This window comes from Zootoca vivipara, chromosome 2, assembly GCF_963506605.1.
Source record: "Zootoca vivipara chromosome 2, rZooViv1.1, whole genome shotgun sequence".
Lineage (NCBI taxonomy): Eukaryota > Metazoa > Chordata > Lepidosauria > Squamata > Lacertidae > Zootoca > Zootoca vivipara.
In genome coordinates this window covers 24,027,359-24,038,641 of record NC_083277.1, presented here as the reverse complement: position 1 = coordinate 24,038,641, position 11,283 = coordinate 24,027,359, and the positions used below count along the sequence as shown (strand labels likewise).

The window sequence follows — 11,283 nt, the reverse complement described above, 5'->3', positions numbered from 1 at the left end:
GAAGGAGAAAAGAATTCAGGGTCGGGAAATCAGAGGGGCAGGAGGGTGCTGGAAGGAAGGAAGCTGGTAAGGGCAGATGCTTCTTTTGGGGGGCGTCACTTTCCCAAACAGTCATGTGCTACGCTCGCGTGCAGGGTGGGGTGAGTGAGGAGGGAAGAGGAGGAGACGGGAGCGCTGAGCCTGCGCAGACCGGGGTGGGCCGTTCTAACGCTTGTTGTTGCTGCCGCCGCTGTGGCCGCTGCTGCGCCGGGCGCTTTTCAATGCCTCTGCAGTTGGCTGCTTGCATTCAGCACCCTGGTCAGCTCCTCTCGCCCTGCGGCTTTATTATTGGCTTGACGGGAACTAAGCGGGAGAGCTAGAGAGGCGGAGAGGAGCGCACGCGGAGGAGCCACCATCTGCCTAGCTCTGTATTAATAGATCGATCGCAGGAGGGGCTGAGCCTGGCCTCGCTGGAGGAGAGAGGGAGGCCAGCCGCGACAGCAGCCTTTGATCCCGACGCCTTTCTCTCTGTGTGTGTGTGTGTGCAGCAAGCAGCCGAGCCAGTCCCGGGTAGGCAAGAGTTAAAAGCCATAAACCCACGTAAGCGCTCGTTTGCTCTCGCTCGCTCTCTGTCTCTCCTGTTGGGAAGACGGCGGCGCCCTCTCGGCTGTCAGCTGCATCGGAGAGGCAGGCAGCTCGCCTCCTCGGACACCGGCTCCCCGGCGCGACTTTTTCCCAGAGGTCGGGCTGGCGCGATTCGGTGGCTGAAGTTGCAGGGAGCTGAGAGGGTGGTGGCCGAGGAGGAGGAGACTTTGCTCGGTGTGCCAGCCACCTTTCGGCGGATGAGCCGGAGGAGACTGTGAAAGGAGGGCATCTTGGAAGTGCAAGCCGGGCTTTGTGCTGCCTGCCTGCCTGCCTGCCCTCGGTTCTTTCAGTCCTTAGAGCTGCGCGCCAAGGGCACGATCCGCCGCCAGCATGTTGGACCCGTCGTCCAGCGAGGAAGAATCCGATGAGATCGTGGAAGAGGAGAGCAGCAAGGAGGTGCTGGCCCCGGCGGCTTCTGGGGCACGGCTTTCGCCGAGCCGGACCAGCGAGAGCTCGGGGGGCGGCGGGGGCTTGCAGCCCACCAGCCGGAGCGGCAGCAGCGTCCGGCCTTCCAGCCCCAGCCCCTCGGTGGTGAGCGAGAAGGAGAAGGAAGAGATCGAGCGGCTGCAGAAGGAGGAAGAGGAGCGCAAAAAGAAGCTGCAGCTGTACGTTTTCGTCATGAGGTGCATCGCCTACCCCTTCAACGCCAAGCAGCCCACCGACATGGCTCGGAGGCAGCAGAAGGTAACGCCTGGACGGGGAGAACAATGGAGGGCTGGCAGGCAGACCCTGCAAAGAGGCAGAGATGTCTGCGGAGGGGAGCGGGGCAGACAGGAGAAGCATCACCTGGCGCTCAGCAGAAGAGGAGGGTCAGAGCAGGGAGGTGGGAGAACAGGAGAATCAGAGCCCCCCAGGGGCAGTTAATGCTGCACTGTAGGTTGGCAGGAGGAGACCTCTGTGGCCAGCTGACATGGGAAGGCAACCCTTCCTTGGGCAAGTTTTAGGCATCATGGCCAGCCGTCTTTCTTTCTGCAATATAAAAAGTGCATGTGCAACCATGATCTCATCCCTCTCTACAACAAAACCCTGGCAGGAGGTGCAAGCAGCCCCTGAAGCTCAGAGAAGAGGGACCTTGTTAGAGAGAGAGAGGTGGCTGAGTCAGGTTTTGAACCCAGCTCCCCTTGGTCTGTGTCCAGCACCACCACAGAGGTGGGAAGTGGCCTGCTGAGCTGGAAAGGCTGGGAGTTGCCTGCAGCATTCGAATGCAGTAAGAGGAGAGGGAGCGGGAAGGACACGAGGGAGACACACATACACACCAGTGGGGCCTGTCGGCCCAGGATCAAGGAGATGGGAGTACTGCTGGAAGCCAAAGGGATAGGGGAGTGGAAATGAAGCAAACATTTGCAGGGATGGGCAGAGGAAAGTGAGAAAGAAAGGCAGCACCAGAGAAGAAAGTATGAGAGAATCCACCTAACCTTGCTGTTTGAAGAGGGATGACCCTGGCAGTGGACAAGAAGTCAGATGATCCATATTCTCTCTCTCTCTCTCTCTCTCTCTCTCTCTCTCTCTCTCTCTCTCTCTCTCTCGGCTGCTGTCCCTGTGCCTTATGTAACTGCAGCTATTGCCAGAAGGGGCCTGGCCTTTTTTTTTAATAAGAAAAAAATAATAAATAAAAAAGTCAACACACCACAGAGAGTAAAAACAGGCCATGTGTTTCTTGAGTCCCGAAGGGCTCCTTCACATCCCCACCCCACCCCTCTAGTCCCAAGGTGACTGTTGCTGCACCCGCTGGAGAGAAGCGGCCAAGCGATTGCTCTCCAGGAGCTCTGAGCAAAGGTTACTCTGGCCCAGTTGCCTGCCGCGCTTGTGCTACTGTAAGAACCAATTATTGCAGCAAAGCTTTTGTGTCCCTGCTGGAGGAGCCCCAGCCATAAGCCTTCTCAGTGTAGCGTTTGATGTTTAACAGGAGCATAACATGCTTCACGCTAAGTTCAGCTCACTTTCTTTTTCATGCCTGTTCTTTTTTTCTTTCGTCTACAATGCAAAAAAGCACTACAGGTGAGCTCTGCATAATTCTTTTGACCAGGAGCAGGGGTACCTGCTACACATGCACACTAAATTTTTAATCAGAGACACACCAAAAGCTACCAGTAAACTGAAAGGGGGATGAAAAGCCTTGACTTATCATGCACTTAGTACTCTGTTGTGATTCTAGCCTTCTGTGCCTTCTAGCCTTCTATTTAAAAAGAGGTGTAGTTAATCCAGTCGTCGTTATGATGCATCCAGTAGTTGATGCATTTTCTAGTTATAGTTTAGCACTTTTAATTTATGATGTGCTTCACCACTGCTGTCTTCTTTGGGCTTGCAAACAGCCCTGTGAAGCAGATCACTAGAATCTAAACTTTACAGCTTGGAAACTGAGACTTAGAGACAGTAAGTGACTTTCCCAAGGTCAACCACTGAGTTCCTGCCAAAATAGGGATTTCTAGCCCAAGAGCCGAGTCCATCATAACTTGTTTATTTTCAAGTATGTCTCACTGCACTGAAAGGAGCATAAGGTTGTAGCCTAAAGATGCAGTCCACATCTCATGGAAGTAGATGGCAAAACTCCTGCTGATTTAATAAACCCTAGGATATACTGTACAGCCTTCGTACAGAGTATTGTGAAACATTGTGCAATTAAATAAATTGCACTCTTTGCAGTAAAGGTAACTCTGAGCTGCTGGTGGTTATGCTTGTATTCCATGAATTGCAAATGAGTTGTGTTTAGGAAAGGTAGCCAATTCTCCCTACTTTCACAATTTTTGTTGTGTAAATGAAGGTCATAAACCTGAAACTCCCACTGGAATCAGTAGAGATAGTCATAAATAAGTAGTCTGTCAAATACGAACCTAAGATGATAAAGAAACTTACTACTCCACTAAGGCCTAGCCTGGAAAACATGCTTGTGAGCAGATACATCTATATTTCTGAATGAAACCTAGCTTACTCTTGTGGTATGCGGAAAGGTTCCCTTCCGGTCAAAGTGCCGGCATGACCTACACAAGATGCATTTGCCAAAAGGACACTACAAAACTAGTAGCAAACAGGTTTTATTCTTATTTATTTATTATTATTATTTTGTGTGTGTGTGTGAAAGAGAGAGAGAGAGATTACAAGAATGGGGGGGGGGCACAGGGGACTCAGCTGGACTTTGAAATAGGCAATACAATTTAGCTCCCAATGAAAAGAACTGCTATTGACACTTTCAGTTATAAGGGCATGGTCATCTATCACCTAGACAATCACAGCAAATTAGTTTGGTTTTGTGAAGAAGACCAGATAACTCAGTTGCATCTGCCTCCCTTCTTATTCTCTATTATCTAGCTAAGCGATGCTCTCACATGGCTTTTTAAAACTCTATTTGGGGGAAGAACCAAAAGCAAAGTTACATTTAGTTTATTCAAAACCTTAGTGGCAAAGTTTTAAGAATGCCAAATGGTTGCACGTCTTACCAACGACCTTTCTAAACCAGAATGTCTCTAGGACATATCGATGGAAATGACATTCAAAAATTCATTCAGTTTGTCGCATCACAAGGCTATTATTAGCCCATTCAAGAAAAAGGAGGCTGAAAAAAATTATTCAGGGAACACAGTTTGCAGAGGGACTAACTGGAGAGTTTAGTGTGGAAGGTCAAACACTTAGACACATGTATTAGCTATATGGGATACATTGATGATAGTGCATATTATATTTGAATATTATTGCCTTGGGTGGTTTTAGGTTTGGGGTTGATGGATTTTGTATCACGCTGCGGACAGTTGTGCATTTTGTTACACACACCCTCGCTCAATGCAATATAAATTCTCCATGTTATATAAGAAGGGGGGGTGAGAGTAGTAGGTTTCAAAAAGAAAACTTCATTTGAAAGTAGACAGGGAGCAGGTGGAAGGGGTGCTACATGGATTAGAAATGTTGAGCTCTGGTGTGGAAGGCATTTTGCTTGGCTAGCCACCTTGACTTGCCACCTGTAAAATGGGAATGCTTCTGTTGTGCAAGGCCAAGATAAGTTTTGAAATATTGCAAGTATTGTGTGGTTTGGTGGGTGGGTGGAAATCCCCAGCAGAAATCAATCAGGTCATGTTGAAATGAGAATTAGTATTCCACCATCACCCCTCCCCCCAAAAAAAATAGTGGGGATGCAAACAACATTTAGCAAATATGAACACATGGTGTAATCTCATACTGAGCCAAATTGCTGGCTGATCAGAACACCCAGTGGGATCTGATCTGGCTGAGAGTGGTTCTCCAGGGTCTGTAGCCTTGGGAGCCTTTTAGATGGAGATTCTGGGGACTAAGGAATTTGGGACCTTGCACAGATGATGCATATACTGTACAATCTTTTTCTTCCTTTTTTTATATAAGGGAGAAACAGTGCATAACATAGGTTTACAGCTCAATTAAGGCAACAAACTTGAAAATAATTTAACTCTCTGTACCTCAGTGGTAGTATAGTGGCTTAAACACTTGGCTTAAACCAAGTCAGGGTCCTAAACAGTAAATGTGACACAACTAGCTAAAGCACGTGGCAAAGGACATAAAACCTAAGGGGGCCATATTATGAATTAAAACAACCCACGGAAAATTTATCCGTAGAGATAAAATGAATGCATGAATGAATGAAGATACAGCAGAATCGGAATAATCCATTGACATCAAGATTCTGTCACTTGTGTTGAAGCTAAGGGGGGAGTGCACTGACCAATATTCCAGAACTGTTTTTGAGTAGAAGAGTTTCCATTGTCTCACTTCAGAGTCTCCAGCTGTGTCTAAAGAATGGGTTTTAATGCATATTCTTAAATTAGCACTTCCATGGAGATTGCGTGAGATGATTCCACCTCTTGCTATTACTTAGGGGAAATTCTCCTTGTCTTCAATACATGCACTGCCTTAAGCAAGATTTGAGCCTCAAGCAAACTCATTACTGCAACAACTAATTGTAGCAAAACGATTGTATTATGTGTTCATTTCTGTTTCGTGACTGGCTGTTTTTATGAGTGGCAGATTCGAAAGTGAATTGAGTTGAACTCATGCTCTTTCTATGACCTGCCAGTGTTGCATTCTCAACAAAAATACAGTATATATCTTGTTTTGGACAATCTGAATGGTATCCTCCAGATATTTGAAGAGTAGTTGTGATGAGTGCACATGGTAGTTCTTTGAGACAGATTGGTTTTAGCAAATATCTTTGCCTTCCTACATTAAGAATGACTCATTTGTTCAAGATCTTTTGGAACTGTTGACGGAGATGTCAGCATTCTGAGACAGAGAGAATCTGAGCTTGGGGGGGGGGAGGAACGGCATGGGGGGGGGAACCACACACAACTTTTAATTCCTCCACCATGCAAACTACTCAGCTTCCAGAAAAGAAAGAGGAGTCTTTGATGCACACTTGTCCTGCTCTAAAGAAGAAACAGCCACTCTTGTTTTGTTTATTGATTGTGAACATGCTTTGGAGCTGGATGAGCTCAGCTTCTTGTCCGTCTGGAGCAGCCAAGGGATTGTAAGACAATTGCATCAGCTGCAGTTTCCTTGAAGGGATGATGAGGTATGCTAAGGTGGCAATGAGAGTTGTTTACATCATTACGTGTATCAAGAGCCGAAAGGTGTTTACTTTGTCACATGTTTCAAGGATTCTGAACAGAGTTGCAGCATCTGAAGTCTTCAGAGAAAAATCCTTTCTGTTGCTTTGAGCCCAGCAATAGTTGTAACGGCTGAATGCTTTTATGAAAAGAGGGAGTTGCTGTGGTTAGCACAAGCAGGGAAGTCTAGTTTAGTTTAGTTCCATATTGCTTTTCCACAGTAAGCTGTGTCCAAACTGCCTTTCTTCCTGAGGGTCCCCATGACTCCCAAGGCAGCCACCCATAAACACTGTCCAGACCCAAACCAGCTTAGTTTCAGCAAAGTGGTGGCCTCATGCACATTCAAACCAGGAGGGTTGCTTCCTTTTTCAACACTTGAGGCAAAATGGGAACATGCTGCCACTACACCCACTCACACCACTGGTGCCCCACCTCTATTACCTGTGTTGCATGGTGGCACCTGCAAAACCCCAGCAGTGGAATTTGCTTCTGGCAATGATTTTTCTGATATCTTGTAGGATTTGGGGATTAGACTGAGTTACCAAACTTGGTATGCAAGAAAGGGTACCCATGTTTTGCATAGCAAGGCATTATTCCTTGTTGGTTGCCTCCTGCACTATTTACTTCCTGAAATTCCCACTATTCTCTCAATGGAAAATTTAAAAAAAAACTGAGGAAGAAACTGAAATTGACAGATTTGCCCTTCCCTAACTATAGTCACTGGAAGTAAGTATATATATCAGTGTCCATCCTAGGGGTGAAGGGAGCTGTGACCTTAGGGCCACACAAAGTCAAATTTTAGCATAACATATGTACTTTGGATAAATGCAGGTGACAAATTTCACCATCAGTGGAGGTAACATTCATTCATTCATTCATTCATTAAAAGAAGGAAACAGACTTGCTTTTGTTTGTATTAGGAGTAGGCATGTTTAGGAACATTTTCTCACACCAAATGGAAAGATAATCAAATCTAATGAGCAGGATCGGTTGCTTAGGAGTGTGATCTGTGGACTTTAGCATGCAAAAAGAGAAAAATACAGTAACCAGGAAGGGGATGTTTTTTTTAAAAAAAATCTCTCAAAATAACCCAGCACCAAAGATCTCCGTTCTCAACACAACTGTCAGCATCATCACCATCATGCTTAAAATAAATTATGCCCTTCACAAATAATTAATGAAAACAAGCTCTTGCCCAAAACCAAGTTTAGAAATGAGATAAGAGGGAAAGCACCAGGGAGGAGAGAGAAAGGCTATGCAAAGAAAATTTAGGATATCTCTCAGCAATAGACGTACTTCGGTTACTAGGATCTGCAATTAAAGAAGAGGCTGCTCAATCACAGTCAGATTGATGACAGAAGTATTGGTCGTTCTACAACTCTTCTGCCTTTTTGCAGTTGATGTTGCAATCCTTCAACTTGGGACACAATAGTAGGAGGCATGGAGTTGCTGTGGAAGTTTCAAAGGATGGTTTGTGCCACTGCTGAAGATATGTGTGACAGTAATATTTGGGGCTCGGGGGAAAAGTGTTCTACAAGGTCAGATTGCTTAGAGATGAATACAGAGGGACTGGCCCAGCATTTCCCCCTGAGGTTGGGGTTCGGCTGCCCCGATGGAGGTACCTGATGGAGCTTTCACTACTGCCTGTTTGGAGCACACTGTGGTCTGAATCGGGCAGGTGTCATCTACCATGGGAGTGGTGAAAGCATCGTTTAGCTTTTTGTCAGGCGGTTGGACTAGACCTACTGCTCCATCCCACTTACAAGTTTGAAGTGTTCTAAATGAAACCTTGGGCATCTTTTCTGAAGGTGCTGCTGTGTAAGTTTCTCTTTAGGACAGAGGGAGGTCAGACGGAGAGAGATCATGTAGGAAGGAAAATTAAGCCACAGAGGACTCAACTGCTATTGTTCATTATGATGATTTGCTTGTGTGAGTTCATCCAAGAGCTCAAAGCCTGTTTTGTTTCATCTACATGGTAGCTGCTGGAGTGTTGGTTGCCGTGTGTTGTTGGCATTCGTCTGTCACGTGAGACAATGTGTGAGATAGATTGTTATTCTTTGAGTGTTGCATTTCTACACATCCTGAATGCATTCTTAGGTTCTTAATAACTTCTGCAGAGGAAAACGTACATACGTTAATTCAGTGGCCATATCTTTTAGTCCAATAGAAATAATCCTTTTGCCTGTTTTGTTCATTAGGCCCAGTAATGCAACCACTATAATGCTGTGTCAAAATTTGAATCCACTTTATTTTTGTGTATTCACAGAGGGGTGGGGTGGGGGGAGAGACAGAGGCAGAGATGGATGAACTTGCTTTTGCAGAAATTTCAAAGGGAAAGGGAAATGTCAGTGAAATTGTTATGAGGAAACTGCTGGTTTCATGGGCTTACTTACACGGGTGCCATGGAGGGGAGCGTCCTCTTCCATTGTAAAAGCATCCCTTATCAATCTGCAGCCTTCCTGGGTACCATCAGAACCCCATGATCATAGCTGCCAAGTCTCTTGTATTCCCCGGGAAACCCCCGTTTTTCCAGCTGTTTCCCACTGGCAGCCCGGATTTTTAAAAAAAACCCGTAAATCCCCCGGATTCTTACTTCTGCGCATGTCTGGAGTCTCTGGACATGCGCAGAGGTGATTTCTGGCGCTGTGGCCATTTTGGAAATGGGCAGAGCATGCGTAGAAGCAACTTCCGGCGCTGCTCTGCCCAGTTCCAAAATGGCCGCAGCGTGACTTCCGATGCCAATCCCGGATTTTTCAATCTGGGAGTTGGCACCTATGCCCATGATGCCCTTTTCCAGGAAGATGGCAACTGAGAAGCTGCTTACCACATCCCTGTTATTTTTTTTAGCAAAGTCCTTTTGCTTAGAAAGAAATCATTAGATAGTATCAGGAAGCCTCCCCATTTCTCTTGAGAGATGTAATGGGCATTTTATTTATTTTAATTGCTGTTGTCTGCCCTGTTCTCTGGTGCTCCACAGGCAGTATCCTTGATTGTGGGCCTTCAGGCACCACGAGAGATGGACTCTGGAGCACCTGAGAGTTGAACAATTTTTAAAAGTTAAAAAGGTAACCAGGGGAAGTTACAGAGGACTGCATAAAGAAATTTAACTTTAACAAAGTTAATTTTGCATAACTTTAAAAAGTCTCAACCCTGTCCTGAAATTTTCTGAGAAATCTTCCCCCTGTGGTGAAAAGGAAAGAAAAAATTACTACCCTTGGGGAGGTGCTGTAGCTCGGCAACAAACATCTGCCTCCCATGCAGAAGGGGTACCAGGCTTAATCCTTGGCAGGAAATGTCACCTGCCTGAAACCCTAGAAATCTGCCGCCAGACAGTACTGAGCTTGATGGACCACTGGTCTGACTTGGTGCCAAGCATCTTCCCGTGACCCTCTTGCACAGAGGGCCAAGTGCTTCTCAAAACTGGAGGATAAGGGTTGGGCACAGCACCGGTACCCAACAGCTCTAATACAACCACTATTAAAATCTTGCCTTAAATGCATAAGGCAATCAGTTTTCTTTTTCTTTTTAAATAGCTGTTGTAGCAAATGCACACATGCACATGGTAGATTTGGATCTCACGTACAGGTGAAACTCGGAAAATTAGAATATCGTCGAAAAGTGCATTTATTTCAGTAATGCAACTTATTATTTTTTTCTTTTTCTTTTAATTTTTACAAATGCTTTCTTTTGGAAATTCCACAGTAATAAAACAAATAGTTACAATAATACAAAAATAAACATCGCTAAAAACGACAAAACGACTAAACAACAACAAACATTGCTATTATATTTCATTAATTACATTCCATTTATAATTGACCCGCCTAACGACAAATAATTACAATTAGGACAAATAAAGGCTTGACATATCTTGCTTTGCATGTCATGCATCTGTCTCATATAATGGTTTCACCTTTTAAATTGCATTACTGAAATATATGCACTTTTCGACAATATTCTAATTTTCCGAGTTTCACCTGTACAGTTAATCAGCAATGTGTAGGTAGCTTCTACCCTGTTTCTCCAAAAATAAGATGTAGCCATAAAATAAGCCATAGCAGGATTTTTAAGTATTCAAGGAATATAAGCCATACCCTGAAAAGAGGACATAGTGATAGGCGCAGCAGCAATGCCAGCCGTGGCAGGAGGAGGAGGAAAAAAATAAGACATCCCCTGAAAATAAGCCATAGTGTGGTTTTTTGAGGAAAAATAAATATAAGACGGTGTCTTATTTTCGGAGAAACACGGTAGGTGATGGGGAACTTGTGGCAAACAGTAGGGCATGGGTGCTACCTGTGAGCTTCCTGTGGGTTGGTGACCACAAAGAATCGTGGAAGGGATTGTGGAGTTCATCTAGTCCAAAACAAATTCTGCTGTGCTGGATACAGCTAGAGCATCCCTGACAGATGGCCACCCAACTGCTGCTTAAATTAGACAAATTCACAGAGGATATAGCTATCAGTGGTATCAAACTGGGAGGGGTAGCCAATGCCATAGATGACAGAATTGGAGTTCAAGATAATCTGAACAGAGTGGGTAACTGGGCCCATCTAGCAACATGAATTTCAATAGGGACAAATGTAAGGTTCTACACTTAGGCAGGAATAACTAGCTGTACAAATATAACCTGCGGGACATCTGGCTTGCCAGTAGTACATGTGAAAAGTATCTAGGGGCCTTAGTGGATCACAAGCTTAACATGAGTCTACAGTGTGATGCAACAGCAAAAAAGCCTATTCTAGGCTGCATCAACGGAAGGATAGTGTCTCGATCAAGCAAAGTTAATAGTAATAGTCTAAGGCAGCTCTGTTCTGCCTTAGACTACACCAGAAGTACTGTGTCCAGTCCTGGGCACTACAGTTTAAGATGGATATTGACAAGCTGGAGCGTGTGCAGAGGAGGGCAACTAAGATGATCAAGGGCCTGGAAACCCTTATGAGGAATGATTGAGGGAACTGGGTATGTTTTGCCTGGAAAAGAGGAGACTGAAAGGAGATATGATAGTCATCTTCAAATGTCTCAAGGGCTGTCACATCAAGAAGAACTTTCTGATGGTAAGAGCTGTTTGAGAGTGGAGTGGACTCCCTCAGAAGGT

At 45.3% G+C, this 11,283-nt stretch overlaps 1 protein-coding gene across 6 annotated transcripts in view; it reads left to right on the top strand.

Annotated features, from left to right (window-relative positions):
• The first annotated feature begins 342 nt into the window (after positions 1–342).
• The window catches only part of CADPS (calcium dependent secretion activator), a 376,860-nt gene continuing 365,919 nt past the window's right edge, over positions 343–11,283 (top strand). For all 6 annotated transcript variants that reach the window (XM_035106756.2, XM_035106772.2, XM_060271298.1 and 3 more), the window contains exon 1: positions 343–1,308. In XM_035106756.2, coding sequence (XP_034962647.2) covers positions 955–1,308 — 354 coding nt within the window. In that variant the 5' untranslated portion in view covers positions 343–954. The remainder of the gene's footprint in view (positions 1,309–11,283) is intronic.